General features: G+C 33.0%; 2 protein-coding genes and 1 long non-coding RNA gene across 4 annotated transcripts; 1 reads left to right on the top strand and 2 right to left on the bottom strand.

Moving 5' to 3' along the window:
* Positions 1–2,560: 2,560 nt before the first annotated feature.
* LOC112751205 (indole-3-glycerol phosphate synthase, chloroplastic) lies at positions 2,561–6,554 on the bottom strand. Its single transcript, XM_025800267.3, has 10 exons — positions 6,077–6,554; positions 5,335–5,598; positions 5,058–5,234; positions 4,706–4,780; positions 4,545–4,589; positions 4,312–4,476; positions 3,762–3,840; positions 3,570–3,652; positions 3,411–3,479; positions 2,561–3,285 (listed from the first exon to the last, which is right to left on the bottom strand). The coding sequence occupies exons 1-10, from the start codon at positions 6,209–6,211 to the stop codon at positions 3,199–3,201; spliced, it is 1,179 nt and encodes a 392-aa protein (XP_025656052.1). The 5' UTR covers positions 6,212–6,554; the 3' UTR covers positions 2,561–3,198.
* Positions 6,555–12,279: 5,725 nt separating this feature from the next.
* LOC112751199 (uncharacterized) lies at positions 12,280–14,308 on the top strand. The gene is made up of 2 exons (XR_003176300.3): positions 12,280–12,488; positions 12,565–14,308. It is a non-coding gene; the product is annotated as an uncharacterized lncRNA (long non-coding RNA).
* Positions 12,887–14,315, bottom strand: LOC112751178 (protein transport protein Sec61 subunit gamma). Of its 2 annotated transcripts, none has more exons than XM_025800245.2 (3): positions 14,145–14,315; positions 13,960–14,075; positions 12,887–13,183 (listed from the first exon to the last, which is right to left on the bottom strand). In XM_025800245.2, exons 1-2 carry the CDS (start codon positions 14,236–14,238, stop codon positions 13,960–13,962), a joined length of 210 nt encoding a protein of 69 aa, XP_025656030.1. In that variant the 5' UTR covers positions 14,239–14,315; the 3' UTR covers positions 12,887–13,183. The 2 variants fall into 2 exon arrangements, with proteins under 2 accessions (XP_025656030.1, XP_025656022.1); XM_025800237.3 differs by having other exon boundaries at positions 12,887–13,171.
* Positions 14,316–18,113: the final 3,798 nt, after the last annotated feature.

The raw sequence follows: 18,113 nt of genomic DNA, 5'->3' as shown, positions 1-18,113 counted from the left end.
CAGGCTCTTGGATGTGCTCTGTGAGTACTTCTAAGACTAATGTGAAAAGGTATGGACTTAAGGATGATCCCTGGTGTAATCCTATACCAATAGGGAATTCCTCTGTCACACCACCTTGAGTCTTCATACTAGTTGTGGCCCCATCATACATGTCTTTAATTGCCCGAATATATGCGATCCTTACTCTCCTCTTTTCTAAAACCTTCCATAAGACCTCCCTTGGTACCCTATCATACGCTTTTTCCAAATCAATAAACACCATGTGTAGATCCCTTTTATTACTACGATACCTCTCCATCATCCTTCTTAATAGGTATATCGCTTCAGTGGTAGATCTGCCTGGCATAAATCCAAATTGGTTCTCTGTTACTTGTGTCTCTTTTCTCAACCTCCGTTCTATCACCCTTTCCCATAACTTCATAGTATGACTCATAAGCTTAATCCCTCTATAATTTCCGCAACTTTGTATATCCCCCTTATTCTTGTAGATAGGTACCAAGGTGCTCTTTCTCCACTCATCAGGCATCTTCTTTGACCTTAAAATCTCATTAAAAAGCTTGGTTAACCAGTTGATGCCTTTTCCTCCAAGACCCTTCCAAACCTCAATCGGGATATTATCAGGTCCTACTGCCCTGCCATTTTTCATCTGCTTTAGAGCCTCTTTTACCTCGAAGTCTCGAATCCTTCGATAGTAGTCAAAGTTTTGATCTTCTTCCCTTGTGCATAATCGACCAAGGCTCGGAAGAGTCTTCTGTCCCTCATTAAATAACTCGTAGAAGTAGCTCTTCCACCTTTCATTAATCTTCTCCTTTTGAGCCAACACCTCTCCATCCTTATCCTTTATGCACTTAACCTGATCCAAATCTCTCGTTCTTCTTTCCCGGCTCTTTGCAATTCTATATATACCTTTTTCTCCTTCTTTCGTGCCCAAAGACTGGTAGAGACCCTCATATGCTCTTGTTCTTGCTTCACTTACAGCCACTTTTGTCTCTTTCTTAGCCGCCTTATATTTTTCCCAGTTATCTGCATTGCGGCATAAAGACCACTCTTTAAAGCATTCTCTTTTTATCTTTATCTTTTCTTGTATACTCGCATTCCACCACCAGGACTCCTTGTCTCTTGGTCCTATTCCTTTAGATTCACCAAAACTTTCTTTTGTTGTTCTTCTAATAACTTCTGCCATCTCCCTCCACATCTCTTCCGCGCTTCCATTCCCATCCCACTTTGCCTCTTCTCCTACCCGTCTTAGGAAGCTTCTTTGTTCCTCACCTTTCATCCGCCACCACCTCGTCCTTGGGTTCTTCGTATGATGTCTTTTTCTCAACTTTTGCTCAACGCGAAAATCCATGACGAGCACCCTATGTTGTGTTGTCAAACTCTCTCCCGGGATAATTTTACAGTTAATGCAAAATTTTCGGTCGACTCTCCTCAACAAGAAGAAGTCGATTTGAGAGCTTGTCATGCCACTCTTATAGGTTATAAGATGTTCGTCTCTCTTTTTAAAACATGTATTTGCGATGAGAAGATCAAAAGTTGAGGAAAAGTCCAAAATAGTTTTACCCTCGGCATTGATCACCCCGAAACCATGGCCTCCGTGAATACTCCCATATCCAGTCACTTCTCTCCCAACATGGCCATTTAAATCTCCTCCTAAGAAAATCTTATCTCCCAAAGGTATGCCTTGAACCAAACTCTCTAGATCCTCCCAAAACCTTATCTTGTGTTGTTCGTCCGAACCCACTTGTGGTGCATAGGCGCTAATCACATGGAAAGCACCTCCCTCCACCACAAGTTTGATAGAGATGATCCGATCTCCCACCCTCTTGACATCAACTACATCCTTCTTCCACTGCTTATCCACAATTATTCCAACTCCATTCCTATTCTTCACCTTTCCTGTATACCAAAGTTTGAAACCAGAAGAATCCAACTCCCTAGCCTTTGCACCAACCCATTTCGTTTCTTGTAGGCACATAATGTTAATCTTCCTCCTTGTCATGGTGTCCACCACCTCCATGGACTTTCCTGTTAGAGTGCCTATGTTCCATGTCCCAAATCTCAACATTTTGTCGCTTCGACCTTTACCTTTTCCTTTGTGAACTAGCTTATTTACCCTCGTCCGTTCACGAAAACACGAGAACCCTTGCTCATTTAACACTACATCCGGGCACCGATGCAGCGGCTCTTGCTTTGACACCGTACTCGAGCCATACGGCGCGTTACTTCCGGGTAACGACCTAGCTTTAGCGCAATAATGTCTTTGATTCATGTCATGGGGGATTCGGCTATATTTTTACGTTGGTTGCCGAAGACCTAACACAACCCTCCTCCTTTATCCGGGTTTGGGACCGGCTATGTACCGCAAGTGTAACATAGGCGGAGTTAATAATAATAATAATAATAATAATAATAATAATAATAATAATAATTAAGTTGTTATCCACATACAATGTGTAGTTTTTGTTCGATTAATTCAAATTTAAAATATTTGATTTTGTTCCAATATCATTTTGTTAATACTAATATAATAACATGTTAATAAAAGCTGACATGGTGTAAGTTTTAATTTAACAGAAATACTTAATAACTAAACCTTTTTTAATCAAGTCCAACCAATTCAAATTTACATACACTTAATTTTTTCATCGTACAATCTTTTTCTTCTTCCTCCTCCTCTTCCTCTTTTTCCTTCTCCTCCTCTTTCATTATCATGACGGTTCCGCTACGTTACCAACAGCATATCTGCCAACTTTTATTTATAATTGTGTTTTATGGAAGTGTGTTCGTGGATGTGTCTAATAAAAATGTCTTTTTTATAGCTGTGTTTAATAGAAGTGTCTTTATAGATATATTTTCTGGATGTGTCTCTTTATATATGTATTTAAAATATATTAATTATTAGACACATCCACGAACACACTTCCATGAAACACAATTATAAATAAGAATTGGCAGAAGTTGGCAGGTAATATGTTGGTACCCTATACTTTTCCTTATCATGATCATGATTATCATCATCACCTCCTCTTCCTCCGCCTTCTCCTTCTCATCTTTTTTCATCATCGTCATCTTTTTTCTTCTGTACAATTTTTCTTCAACGTCGTCATTGTCGTCATCGTTGTAAAACAGTTGGTGAAACAGGAGAGAGAATTTTGAAAGGAGGATAATAAATAATATGTGAAGAAATGTTTGGTGAAATCAACTTAGAGATATATCCTTGCCAAACAAGCTGGTGATTCCCTTCCCCGGATCATTTTGTTTTACAATAGACTCTCCAACCAAAACCTGCATAAAAGTAAAATTCTTGCACATTAACATTATATGACACAATTGCTTGCAAACACATTGGATAAAAAAATTAAGTGAAAAAAAATCACTTTATATGGACATATTAAACTTGCAATACTTACAGCTTTAACACCTGCTTCTTGTACATATGCAATATCATTTGGTGTGAACAGACCAGATTCTCCTACCATCTGAAGAAGCCATAAAACCATTAGAATGGTTTTCAAAATCAGATAACATACTCTTTCATACAACTGTAATTAACAAAGAAGGCTACTTACAATTATGTTTCTCTCACGGACAATTTTGCCTCGCTCTCCTTCAAGAAGTTTCTTCGTATTGGCGATATCCACCTCGAATGTTTCTGCAAGCCGATAAAAGGTAAAGCAAAATCATTGATGATCCTAAACTCAAAAGTTTATATATAATCAAAAATTGACCAAAAAGGATGAAAGACAAATGGTAAGGCATACCAAGATTCCGATTGTTGATTCCAATAAGCTCAATCCCCTCTATGCCAAGAACACGATCGAATTCCTTCTCGTCATGCACCTAGATGAAAAAAATCATGAGATTTTCAAAATAAGAAAAGGGTTTCTTTCCTCAGAGCCATCACGAAATAAGACATTCAGTACCCAGTTGACGTAGGACTATGAGGTAATAACAAACAAGAACATGCCAAACAGATTGAGTATCACATTCATGAAACCTTCTATAGCAATTCATGGTTTTGATTAAAGGTAACATGGTTTCAGCCTAACTCCAATTTAGTCAATCTATACCACACAACAATCAACCTCTTGCCTTCAAGAAAAGAAAATCATTACGTTAACGAATTAAATTTGTACATATGCACTATTCACACCTCAAAACTCAAATCAGGTCCACACAAAGGACAAGTTTACACTATATAACATGGTTAAATTCATAAGTAACATCATATATCAGTAAGATCACAAGGGTTATTTAATGTTGGATGTTACATGAAATTAAGGGGATGGAATAAAGAAACACTACCCATACCTCAACAAGTGCTGCCAGTCCAAGTATTTTGCATATCTTAATCATGTATTTTATGTCAAGATCAGGCAAAACAGCGGCAATTAGAAGGACCGCATCTGCACCTTTGATTCGAGCATAATAGAGTTGCCATGCATCTATGATGAACTCTTTGCACAACAAAGGACACTGCATATTTTTTTAAGAGTCAATAAAATGGCCTACATAAAGCATGAAACCAAATTCAGAAAACAAACCTTTACTCCAGCCTTTCTTATTAGCTCGAGGTTTTCAAAGCTTCCCTGAATCAATAAGCCAGGATCAAGAGTCAGTTATTATTTAGTGGTTGAATAAGACCAACTTCACACTTGACCAAGTATTGTAATGAGTTTTAACAATTTTCAAGTTAGTTGTTTACCTTAAAGTATTTTTTATCCGTCAGAACACTTAGACATGCCGCTCCACCTCGCTCGTAAGCTTGAGCAATTTCAACCTATAAGATAAGCAAACAAGAGCAATATCATGAGGAAAGAAACAACTCATTTTAGTGGTCATGACAAAAGGATAAAAATAATTCAGAGGGTAAGAGATAAGAGGGAAGCAAAAGGCTTAAGATGCTCCAATGAAGAAATTGATACAGCATGAAATAATTCAAGACCTATCATTGCAAACATAACTCAAATCAAGCACTCATAATGTAACAACTTGAAAGGTGTTACAAAGAAACAAGAAATATAACAATTCTAGGCATAAAACCAAAATGGACTTACTGGATCAAAGTTCTCTCTCAAGACACCTCTACTTGGCGAAGCCTTCTTCACTTCGGCTATCAACCCCGGAAGTCCAGTTCGTTCATTTGCCGCCCTCAAAGCACCAATAAAATCACGCCTAGGAGGAGCATTTTGAAGGTCCTTCTTCAGAGAAATGAGGGGTTTTCTTTCTTTAAGCTGGAAATCAGATATAATTCAGCATTAAAGCAGTTTCTTTCAAAATATATATATATACAGAAAAAAAAAAATTGAGAATAAAGCAAATCAACCATCATACCTGTGAAACTTCTACATCCTTGTTCCACACAATCTCTTCCAAAATGTTACGGGGTGTATTACCCTCATTCTGCAATCGGAATTCGAAGGGTCCTACATAATGCAAAGGGGGTCCTGTTGGTGGTCTCCTCCTTATCCTTATACCCTGGCTAGCAGCAACTTCATCTTGAAACATTCCCACTTCCCACTCCTTCACTTTCAGTGCCTCTACCACAGATTCAGCAGAGGTTGCAGCAATTGTAGCCGAACCCTCAGTAGACTCCACCTAACCAAACCATCCACAGAACCATATGATTTAAAAAACTTATCAGGGTTCATCCAAAATTAAAAGGCAGTGTTCTCCATTCTACATTCCAATTGAACCCAAATTCTACTTCTATAACATATATTAACATTCACAGCTTATTAAGGCTAATTATTAGAATCAATTTCATCATTTGAAATTTTGGCTTAGTCAAATTCAGCTAGTTGCAATTGACTAATTCAAATGGTTCTAATCTAACTCAAATCAAGTGAACCACATGAAATCCAACTTAAGAGGGGGAGGAAACAACAATTCAAAACATTCACAACACCAATGATAAAATCAACTGGGGTTCCAAGACTCTGCAATTCATACACCGATTGAACACAACTTCAAAATGAAAAATCAACATACCCATAAAAAATTAAGAGATTCCCATATCAATGCACAACAAAACCCCACAAAAGATATAAAATTTACGGTGGTAAAATGAATTTACCTGAGCACGGACAGAGAAAGAGAAAAAGGGGTTTCTTGTAGAAACATTCATTTGGATTGGGGTAATCCAGCTTCTGGGTCTGGAAGAGGATGAAAAGGCCTGAAAGGGTACCTTGAGAGAGGTCAAAGCTTCCATCTTGAGCACCCTCTGGCCGACGGCGATGGAGAAGGTGGAGGCTGCTAGAGCTAGACGGCTAGTCTCTCATCTAGTCATCTCTCATGTATGGGTCAGGCTGAGTGGGTTTTGGACAAGCTTCATCGAACCAGTAGAGGTTACGGATCAAGGTTAATTTCAACCGGATATAATAATATATATTTTTTTTATATTTTTGGTTTAAAATTGGTTAATTGCTCAAAACTAAATTGATTCTACTAAGTAATTAATCAATCAATTGCTAGATTGATTTTTTTATTTTTTTGACTAATTTATTGCTGATTAATTTTTATCTTGAATCGAATCGGTTCAATAATTAATTTCTGATTAATCAATACGATTTTCCGTTCTTAATGAACAATTATTTTGGATTACTAAGTGCAAATTTCTTTTTTTTTTTTTACCGATTTTGACGATTTTTTTATCACCAGCACCAATTCTCAGTTAATCTGACCGATCGCGATCAATATTCAGAAACATGCATATATGTGGCATGAAACACGTGCGGCTAAGGCTTCTTTCTCAATGGCAGAAAGTAGTCAGAAACTGTTGTTGATGTGTGTTTTCAGGCTTATACATACTTTAGACCATCTCTAGTAGAGAACTCATTCTAATTTCTATGTTATAAAAAATAATTTCACATCATCTTTTGCATCATAAATAGTAAATAGGAACTCAGCATAATTTTAGTTTCTGTTATAGTCTCACTTAATTAATTAATTATAAGATGCGTTTTATAGTACCTATTGTGGTACCATGACTATAGTGACTACAAGAAATTGGCCAATAGAGTGTAGACACCTAGTTTGAATATATAAATTTTGACTTTGAGTTACTATGTATTAAACATGGTAAAAAGATTAACAGTTAAGGTAAATATTTTAAACAATAATTAGGGAAAATAAATTTAAAATGCTAAAAAGTTAGGGAAAAAATAGATGTTAGCACGCACATCATCCATGGATCCAGAGTTATTACATGAGTTAGGGTTTCATAGGTTTGGGAACACCGATCATTATAGCAATTATTGGCTATTCACATCGCGTTGTCTGTAATCCACCCGGAGAAGAGGAAAAGTGGAAAATTGGTGTTGACTCATAGCTAACATTTTTTAAATTCTAAATTAACGGAAATATATTTAAATTTACGTATGTAGCTGCAATTTTTGAAAAAAAAATCTACAAAATTTAAAAAATAGTGCTAAAAAGAATCAACAAATTTTTTAAAAAATAGTGTTAAAATTTAAAAAATAACAATTTAAGTAAAACAATTTAAAATTTAAAAAATAACAACCTAAGTACACTCAATCTAAGATTTAAAAAATAATAACTTAAATAAAATAATTTAAATTTTAGAAAATAACAACTTAAATATAACAATCCAAATAAATAATTTAAAATTTGAAAATAACAACCTAAGTAAATAATAATTTATAATTTATAAATATAAATCTAAAAATTTCTAGTGACGACACCTAAGAAATAAACTCTCAGACTCAACGTATAAGCGCCACGTCAGCATATGAGCTCCCCTATTTGTATAACAACCTAAGTAAATAATAATTTATAATTTAAAAATATAAATCTAAAAATTTCTAGTGATGACACCTAAGCAAATAAACTCTCAGACTCGACGTATGAGCGCCACGTCAATATATGAGCTTTCCATTTGTATTGCTATAAAGATAAAATTCTTTCTAAGAATTTACAATTATCAAAACAGATTTTAAAATTATTTAAAAATTTCAAACCAATCATTTCGATTACAAGAATCAAGTTGAAAGGAGATTGTATTGTGTCACAAAAGAATAAATATTATAGATTGTTTTGTGTGTTTGGAAATTTAAGAGATTTAAATGTTCAATATTAAAAATTTAAAATATGTTTTTAAAAAAATATTAAAAAATATATTACGTAATTAAAATTTACAACTTTAAAATATAAAAATTTTCATATAATTTTAAATTAATATTACAAAATTTAAATTAAACGTCCATAATTTGTAAAATATGTCACTGTTTATGAATACTAACATAAATAATAGTTTTATAAAAAAACAAAAATCAGAAACCAGTAAAGAGAAAAAACAGTTTCGGGCAAAGAAGTGGTCATAGAGGTTGTTTTTCTCTGTTCTTTCTTTTTTATTTTTCCTCTCTTGCTTGTAAATTGGATTTTTATTTTTTAGTCATGTATTATACATTGGTCATCTACTAGTTTAGTTAAAAAAAAAATCGAAAACAACCCAAGTTTTGTTGGCCTAGCATACAACCCACATCATAAAGTTTAATTTTTGGTGCTCAAATTTTTATTTTACCCTCATAGTAACACTTGATAAGTTACCGCATGTTTATCATTTATTACTAATTAAACAAGTTTCCTTTCATAAACTTCTGGCCAGTTGTCACACATCTATTGGTGAGTCAACAACTAGCCACCACTAGACACTATTATTTGTGCCACCATAGACCTGGCCTAATTATAATACTTGAAATTAATGTAATTTAAATATTTAAATTTAAACTATTAAAAGATATTAATATTAAATAAATTCATATATAACAATAATACACAATATATAATTCGAAGCTACACTAATTTATAAAATTACATAAATAAAGAAAAACATAATTAAACTCTATAGTTGACAAAAAAATTATGAAATTGCCTAATACAAAAAAATTATTAATTAAATAGAAATTTAATTATTTAATCTAATTAATTATTATAATTATTAATAAATTAACTATGATTTAATTATTATTTAAATAATTAATATAAATTATTAATTAAATAAAAATATAATTATTTAATATAATTAATTATTATAATTATTACTAAATTATTTATTTTAATATAATTATTTAATTTAATTAATTAAAATTTTATATAATTATTATTTAAATAATAACTTGCAAAATGGCAAGTTATTATTTGCTACTTCCAGTCCCTACTCAAAGGGACTTTGTTTCATTGGACCTTATGCAAGGACCTATTTCATTTTGCTCCAATGGGAGGAATTCATTTTGTGTCGGAAAAAATTGTTAAGACACTCATCGTTGAAGCTGCTCTTTTAGTTGGAAAAAAAGTGGTATAAAAAAACTCATAAATAAAATAAAATAATTTATTGATATTATTTTATTTTACTCATCATATATTCATATCTATTTGTGTTAAAATATATAGAAAACAAAATTTTAAACGGCTCTCACAATTATTTTGAAAAGATAACGAGATCTTTAATAAAAAAATATATTTTTGGATTCCTAAATTTTATTTTTTTAAGACTGATTAAACCTTCTATCAATATTTTTTCTTTATATTCATGGAATAAGCTTACGTAGTATGTTAAACTGTTGATTTATCTGTTAAGAATCAACTAAAATTGACAAAAAAAAATTTTGCTAGGAGTTTTATTGCCTTTTAAGGATAATTGTTATTTTTTATTTTTTTGTTTATCTTTTTCAAATACATTGACAAAATTTACCGTATAAAACTAAGAAATATTAGTGATTTTAAATTATTTTTATTTATAAAAATTAAATGGAGAATATATTAGTGATTAACGAGTCACATAAGCATGTTCTTGAGAGAGATCATTGACAAATGAGCTAATCAGTCTCACAAATTTAATTATCAGGGGATGAAATAATTTTTTTATTGAAGGCTCATAGTCCTTCGAAAATATTATCAGAGGTCGGGATGAGTATTCATAAAAAAATATATACATTATAAGTTGGTACATCTTTTAAGTAAAAAATTATTTAGAATAAAGCATATTTTTTGTGTCTAATATTTGCGATTTTTTATACCCTTACGTTTAGTTTTATTTATTTTTGTCTTTATTGTTCGATTTATGTTAAAATTATCTAATTTTAGGGATAAAATTGAATGAATTAAAAATATTAAAGACAAAATTGAATAATATTAAACGTTAGAGGTATTTTAAAAAAAAATCGTAAACATTAGGGATAGAAATTATATTTTACCCCATTATTCACCTAATTAAATGTCTACCTAATCTTAGCAAAAATGTAATAGTAATAAACAAAACCTATTAGTAAAGTATAAGATAATTACCATTTTTACTTATAATAATTATCACTTTTTAATTAGTGATAGGATTAATCTCTACATACAAGTGATTTTGCTATACAAGTCTTACAAGCCTTCTAATTGGTATTACGCTCAAACGCGTTTGTTATGCACATATGTTTCGCGCGCCTCTAACAGATTTTTAATTTTTAAAAGGATTCCGTTTCATTTTTTGAATTTCTTGCCTTCTCTTTCTCCTTCTTTATTTACGTACTTTTCTCTCTCTGTTCTCTTTCTTTGTTATTCTCGATTTCTATTGTTTTTTGACATCAAGCTCTGAAATCGTTTTTGAAGATAATGGATAATTCAACTTCAGATTGTCAGATGAACCAGTACGTGAACCTTGCCTGTGAAATTTGTTGTTAATTCTTCCTTGTTTGAATTGAATCTAATGTACTAATTCTGATTAAAATTAATATAATCTTGTCTATTTTATATCAGACGTTCGGGTGTAAATAAGGAATATTTGGGTGTATTTTTATAAAAGTTTAGGTATATTTACAGTTTATGACTTTTCATCTGACGGATGGTGAATTGTCTTATTCTTTTAGTTGAATTGTTTTAGTTTCTGTTTAGTTATGATTTATGAATCTGGTTTTTGTTATTTTCTATGATGGTTTTATAGTTGTATTTGCATTCTATAGTTTATGCTTGTTTTAATATGGTGTATTTTGGTTGTATTTTGCAACCCTTGCTGACTTTAGTGGCTGATTTTAGTGTACACGTAATATAACTCGTTTCTGTATCTGCAGCAAATTTGGGTGTAAAAACAAAGATATTTGAGTGTAATACGAAATATTTGGATGTATTTTTATTCTGATGAGTTCTGCATAATTTAGAACTCTTCCTCTTCTTCTTCCTCATCTTCTGTTGCTTTTTCTTCTTCATCTTCTTATTTCATATTCTTATCATTCCTTTTGGGAGGAAAAAATCAAACAAAAAAGAAAAAAATACATAATGTTGCAAAATCAAAAGAAGAAGGAGGAGAAACACGACGATGAAGATGAAACACGCGAAGAAAAAGGAGGAGAAACACAAAGAAGGAGGAGAAGAAGGAAGAAGAGGAGGAGAAGGAGAAATGCGAAGAAAAATGATAGTTGTGGTTTTCATCGAGAAAGAAGAAGAATAGTTGTTCATAATGGTGAGTAGCATGCTTTGGAAACAGGAAGTGGTTGAGTAACGTGCGTGAATTTACTCTTGAATGCAGGAGTGTAATGCGCGTGTATTTTGTTGGGCTTGTGCCAACTTGTAAGACTTGTAAGCCAAAAAGACTTGTATGTGTAGCATATTTGTTAATGATAAGATACTTTTATATAGCAATTGCAGCTGGAACTATATTGTATCCACTCAGAACTCAAAGTAGTGATATTACTGCATTGCCATCATTCTCCCCTTAAGGTATTTTCTCATCACTGGTACTTGGTATTTTTCTTGAATCTGTTGCAATTTTTATCACTAATCAGTAGCAGGATTTTGAGCAGCTACTTACTAATGTGTGAAATGGTTTTTGTTGCAATTTTTATCACTAATCAGTAGCAGGATTTTGAGCAGCTACTTACTAATGTGTGAAATGGTTTTTAGGTGACAACTGTGGATGGTTATGTTCTCCGGTGGGGCGGTCACAGGGGCCATGGGGCAATAGGCCACCGGTTCTGCTACAACAGGTTTGTGTTTTCCGATGGCTCTGTATATTTTTTCTAAGAGAATTCCCAATACGGCTGTGTTTGATGTTTTCGAAATTAATGTAATGCTGCTGTGGGTGCAGGATGGCATAACGTGGTTACTGATTATGAAAATCGGTGATTTTTTTCCACCAAACAGTATTTGTACAAACTTGGGATCTTTGAATTCAGTCTGAGAGGGTAAGTGCCTCCTATTATCTCTTTTTTATTGTTCTTGCTTTATCTTAGTGGTTGGAATTAGATCAGAACCATCAAGACTGATTCAAATACTTGCCATCAATTCTAATGCTTTTCTGCTTCCGTTTTCTCAGAATAAGAAGGCATATGAATCAGTTGTAATGGCAATTTATATATACATGAGAACTTGGTTGGTTCCACTTCATATTTTTGGCATGTTTGAAACAGGGATGCTGTAATACAGTTTCTTAAGGACATGTGCAAAAAAACCAGGCATTGATTGCATTAACTTGTTGACCACTTTCACAGGTTCCCTTTTCCCTTGCAAATCTCTATATTTGACAGTTCTAAAATCCAAAATATGTTGACCTTCAAATGTTTTTAGGCCCTAACTGCTGCCTAAGCCCATCAATTGTCAATATATTTTTGGATCATGAGCCTCAGTCAACAGCAACAAGGAACGTGATTCATTTCAGTAGAGCTAACTAAGCCCATGTCAACAAATAAAAGTGAACATGATTCATCTATCTCAGAGTAAGTAGTCATGTTTTCATGATTAAATACCATACATAACAACAATATTTTAGTAGTTCTTGAATCATGATAAAGGGGAAGTATATATTATAAAGAAGGTTGGCCTCGGCGCAATGCTAAGGTTGCTGCCTTTTGAACTTTTAAGTTACGAAATCCATGGCCGGCACAGCTCATGACGAAAAGGAATTTTAGATTCTGAAAATTCAGCTAGAAAGAGCTGTTTATAACTAAAATTTGCTTCATATGAATTGAAACTAAGTTTTAATCCTATTGTTATCACAGTGATCAGACAAGGAACAATAGCAACGTTTGATTACATGAACATAGATAAAAATACAAGATGTTATGGACAGCCGACTCCTCTGGTGTATGACATGACCAGAATTCTGAAAAGCCTTCCTATCTACCTAAGTTATGGCGGCACTGACGCTCTTTCCAATGTCAAAGACGTGCAACGGCTGTTACAAACTCTTGAAGATCATGATGGAGATAAGCTTGTAGTACAATATAGAAATGATTATGCGCATGCAGATTATGTTATGGGAGAAAATGCTAAGCGAGATATATATGAACCTCTTATATCTCTCTTTAAGCTTCAATGATATCTAAAGAATAACATTCATCATTATAGAACTTCTATATTACCTAACTTCTTGGTTAGAGTTGAATAGCACAGAAATATCAATGTGTAAAGTAATATTATTAAAGAAAGTTAACATGATATTTCTGTATTTACCAACCAAATTGCAGGTGAAATATCAGTACCCTTTCCATTATATCTTAAATTTGGAACTTCTCATGGCTTTATGTGTGAATGATGATGAAAGTAACAGATGAAACTCTGGTTAAGTAATCAAATTCAAGACTTCACTTAAACTCTTGGAATTTAAATAAATGTAGATCATAAAACTCAACTAATAACCCTTTACGATATGCAGCAATAGTTGCAATTTCACCTGGTTATACATACTATTCAAGTGATCACAATATAAAATGCTTCATATATGGTGATGATACTTGAAAACCATAAGGACATATCTCAAACAAAGAACTTTATCCAAGTTTGCATAATTTCAAACCCTAATTTCAAATAACAGTAAGCAAGTACAAAATCAACCACATCCTGCGCGCAATAAAACAACATTACAATTTCCCATTTTAAACAACACATGCAGCTAAGCTAATTAACACAAAACAATTGTGCGAATTTCACACATCTTTGAAAAATAAAGAATTCGAAGTATACCTAACCAGATCCGACGATGATGTTGTTAATGGGAATGAAGATGAGCTTGACGAAGAAGCCAACGAATCCCATAACCACGAATCCGATTGCAGTACGAACAGCAACCTTGGAGAATTCTACAAAAGAAAAGGAAAAATTCAGATCCACAGCAGAGAGATTCAAATTATAATAAAAAGAAAAAGTACCTTTGCGATCGGGTTTATGGCAACGCTTGACGAGCCTTACGCTGTCCTTGGCGAACTCTCTGAGGGGATCGAACACTGAATCAATGGCGTCCATTCTCTCTCTTGTGCTTTCGAAACTCAGATTGAAGACTGAAAAATAGATAATAGCAGGCACGAACTAGATCGAGCGTCGAACCTCTATATCTATATATATATATATATATATATATATATATAGGGCTAACATCCATGTAACCAAGTTAGCCCAAGTCCAAACAGTATCAGGCCTATTAAATGGCGAGTGAAAACATGCGCCAGAAACGAACAAAACCTTTTTTTTTCATTCGCGTTTCATTACGAAAAAATATTACATTTTCTTTAACATGAAATGACTCATTCTTTTCAAATCTCTCTCAACATCACTCAAATTTTAATCACGTTCTCTGCGAAAACTACTACTGAAAAGAAATCAGGAGAAGATTTCGCAAGCAACAACCAGAAACGAACGAAAACAGGAACAGAGACCACCAAAAGTATGAGAAAATTAATATTTATTTGAAATCTTGCAATGTCGCATTTCTCCTAGTTGCATTTTAGGTTTACTGGATTGATTTGCTTCATTTAGTAGATCGAACTATTGTAAATGCATTTTTACAGTATAACTAGGCCTTTGAATGAAATTTGTTGTTGTTTTCATTCAGTTCAGTGGATAGTGTAACTAGGGCTTTGAGATTTGTTCGGTTCGGTGGCTTTTGTAATTTTGATACACCAAGTGAATGTTATTCGATTCGATGGGTTCTTTTTGTGATAAAATGCAGCAAATCATTTCCTAGATGTTTCATTATTTATAATGTTTGATTTTGTGCATGAATGAGTTTCGTTAAGGTGGCCTGTGACATTTTAATTAACTTGATTAAGATATACATGCTTGTACTTGTTGATGTATTAAGTGAAGTATTGACCAAAATTTTTCATTACAGCAAAACAGAACAAGACAATGGCAACAATGAAGGAGAAGCCACACTATAACGTAAGCAGATTAAATATATTTATCCGCTTTCATTCGAATAATATCTATTTTGTATTATAAATATATCCTCACATTCTGTTTCAAAACTTGCAGAAAACTCATTATTGTAGATGCCAAACAAAGGCAATAGCAACAGTGTACAGGGATATGAGTCAAGAAAAGAAAGATATAGTGGAAGAAATGGGATTTGGTGTCTTGACAAATGTCCCAAAAATGAATGTCTCTTATACCCTGTTGAAAGAATTGCTTGATCGCTTTGATGAAGAGAAAGGATGCTTGAAAACTCTCCAGAGAAAAATATACATAACTCCTCGGAAAGTAGCAGCTGCCCTGGGCATAACCAATGGAGGTAATACACTTTTCACTTACTGTTTATTTTTGGTTCATTGGTATCCAAAAAATTAAACTGAGCCTTTTTGATTGATTTTTGCTATTAAAATATTGTAGGGAATCGTTTTCCTAATAAGATTGATTACAACAACCTGAATCCAAAAGACAATGAATGTTCTGGATATGAGCGTAAAAGGGGAGGAAAATCGGAAAAAATTCAAGAGGACTTTTGTTGTCTTCATACAAAAGTGCTTCTTGCTCCCCACAACGGTAAGTGTGGCCTCCCCAATCCGTACGCCACCGATATTTCATGTGAACAACATTTAGGAATGGGATTGGACAAAACATGTGCTCAACTTTTTGATGAAAGGAGTTGAAAACAAGAGAAATGGGAGGAAACAGTCAGTTGATGGTTGTGTTTTTGTGTTGATGTTGATATACTTCCACAAAACCAAGTTCCCCCGCCTGTTCGCACCTGATGCTCCCCCAGCACCGTGGGTGGCCCATTGGACAAAGCAAATGATGCTTGAACAGATTTCTACCGAAGCAACAGAACCATTGGTAAATACTCTACTAAAATTTCCCCTAAAATTTAGTTTCAAATGCTTTTAAAATACTCTACTAACTAAATAAACTTATGTTTTAGGTTATAATTAATTTATTTGTCCTACTTGCAATTGTTAGTTTATTCATTTGAATGTTTCTGCATTAAGAAACATTTTTCTCGATGATTAAATATTTTTTATGTACTATTCACCATATGAATATTTTTCGGTTCGGTGGAATTGCTTCATTTGGTTCACTGGATTGTTAATGTGTTTTCCTTTGAATCCTTGTTTATTCAAAAATATTTTTCGTGATGATTAAATAATTGAGTTCTTGTTTCTGTTTTAGGAATTTCTGTATAGAAAGGAAAAAAAAGAAAGAAAAAACAAAATCAAGTAAGTTGGACTAGAAAGAAAAAGGAAAGAAAATAAAAAAGAAAATTGTCGAGCTGGATTCTTATTCGAAAGAGGAAAGATTTTCCGAATCTGAATCCGAAAAAAGCATTCCCACGGATTTAAAAAGTAAAAGTGATTCTGAAAACCAGTAAGTTTAATTTTCATATTGATTTCATTTAACTTGTATTTACTTAAATTTGTTCTTATGCCCTTGTTCTTATGTATTGCAAAGAAGAAGAAATCGATAAAGCCGGAACAAAGAAAAGAAAACAACCACCGAAGGTGGTTAAAAAACAAACCAAAAAAACAAAGCTTATGCCGATAGATTTAGAGAACACAAGCGAATCTGAAAGCCAATAAGTATTGCGTAATTTTCGTGAGACATTTTGTTGATTGCATATGTATCACGTTTTGTTCAGCAAATGAATTAATTTCGGTTTGGTGAGCTTCTAATTTTTGTTTTAGCACTTTAAATATTTCGGTTCGGTGGTGTCTGTCAGTTTGGTTGACTTAATTGTTAGTGTCTTGTTCTTGCTTATATTTTTCTTTGGTATAAATTCGATGTGTTTGTCTGTCTTCCAGAAAAAATGAAATCGAGAGAACACCCGTAATAAAAAGAAAACAACAGCAAAGGGTGGTAAAAACATAAGCCCAATCTGACAAGGAGTAAGTTTCTTGAATCATATTTTCTTTTGTTGATACTTACATTTTAGGTTCCTTGATACTTATTTTATGAACTTTTAGAACTGTACAAGCAAAAGACAACACTGCGGAATGAAGAAAACGAGCATTGGAGACGATAAGAGAAAAGAGATCAAAGAAAAGAAATAATGGAGCTCAGTCAGCAAACATTGCTCCGGATCAGTTTGACTCACCAGAGGCACAAAATAAATTCTCTGAGACATAAGATTCAGTTTATTATTCTCGAGTTCTTTTTCTTTCATTGCTTACTTTTGCTACAACCTTTTCTAATTCCTCTATATTCAATTACTAATATTTATTTATCTTGCTCAGAGTGCGACTGTAAATCTGGATAGCGAGCAATTTTTACAAACTCAAGGAAGCTCTACACCTTCTGTAAATGCCGCGAGCAATACCAGGTAAATTGGTTCATTGCATATTGTACTTTCGGTTCAGTGGTTGCCCAAAAATGAATTTAATGTGTTTCTAGACCTCTACTTTAATCTTGGTTTCTAATTTTAATTTGTTATCTTTTTTTTAAGAAAAATATCCCGAAAAGCCTGGTAAAATATTTTAGAAAAAAGAAAATCTACCCAAGAAATAGTTTTAAAACTCCACCAGTGTAAGTTAAAAATATTTATGTTATTTTTTTTAGATTTAGGTAATATTTTTGTTTAATTAATCACAAGGAAAATATGTTTAAATGTCACTAGTGCTACACCTGATTTTGAGCTACAAATCGTTGAGTTTCGACAAGAAACTCGTTCTCAACCTTTGGAAATGTGATTTTTTCAATGTGCAAATTCCTATTTTTCAAAACAAATTCTAATTATTCAACATTAACTTTATCCTTGTTTACATTCCTTAGACCTCCTCTTGCATTGTCTCTTCCAAGTTCTGTTCAGAAAGAGTTGACAAAGATGACTTCATCTATGTCCCTCCAAAAAATGAAACACAACAAACTTCTGATAATGAGTAAGTTAATAAATATTTATTCACCACATGAAT

This window comes from Arachis hypogaea, chromosome 2 (assembly GCF_003086295.3).
Source record: "Arachis hypogaea cultivar Tifrunner chromosome 2, arahy.Tifrunner.gnm2.J5K5, whole genome shotgun sequence".
NCBI classification, from domain to species: Eukaryota; Viridiplantae; Streptophyta; class Magnoliopsida; order Fabales; family Fabaceae; genus Arachis; species Arachis hypogaea.
Note: the sequence above shows the minus strand (reverse complement) of the source record. Positions and strands in the feature narration are given on the sequence as shown.

Coding starts and splice junctions, on each gene's coding strand:
- LOC112751205 (XM_025800267.3), bottom strand. CDS start 6,211: ATGGAAGCTTTGACCTCTCTCAAGGTACCCTTTCAGGCCTTTTCATCC. Junction 3,841..4,311: donor GACTGGCAGCACTTGTTGAG/GTATGGGTAGTG, acceptor TTTTTCATCTAG/GTGCATGACGAGAAGGAATT. Junction 3,286..3,410: donor AAGAAGCAGGTGTTAAAGCT/GTAAGTATTGCA, acceptor ACTTTTATGCAG/GTTTTGGTTGGAGAGTCTAT.
- LOC112751178 (XM_025800245.2), bottom strand. CDS start 14,238: ATGGACGCCATTGATTCAGTGTTCGATCCCCTCAGAGAGTTCGCCAAG. Junction 14,076..14,144: donor CCATAAACCCGATCGCAAAG/GTACTTTTTCTT, acceptor TTTCTTTTGTAG/AATTCTCCAAGGTTGCTGTT.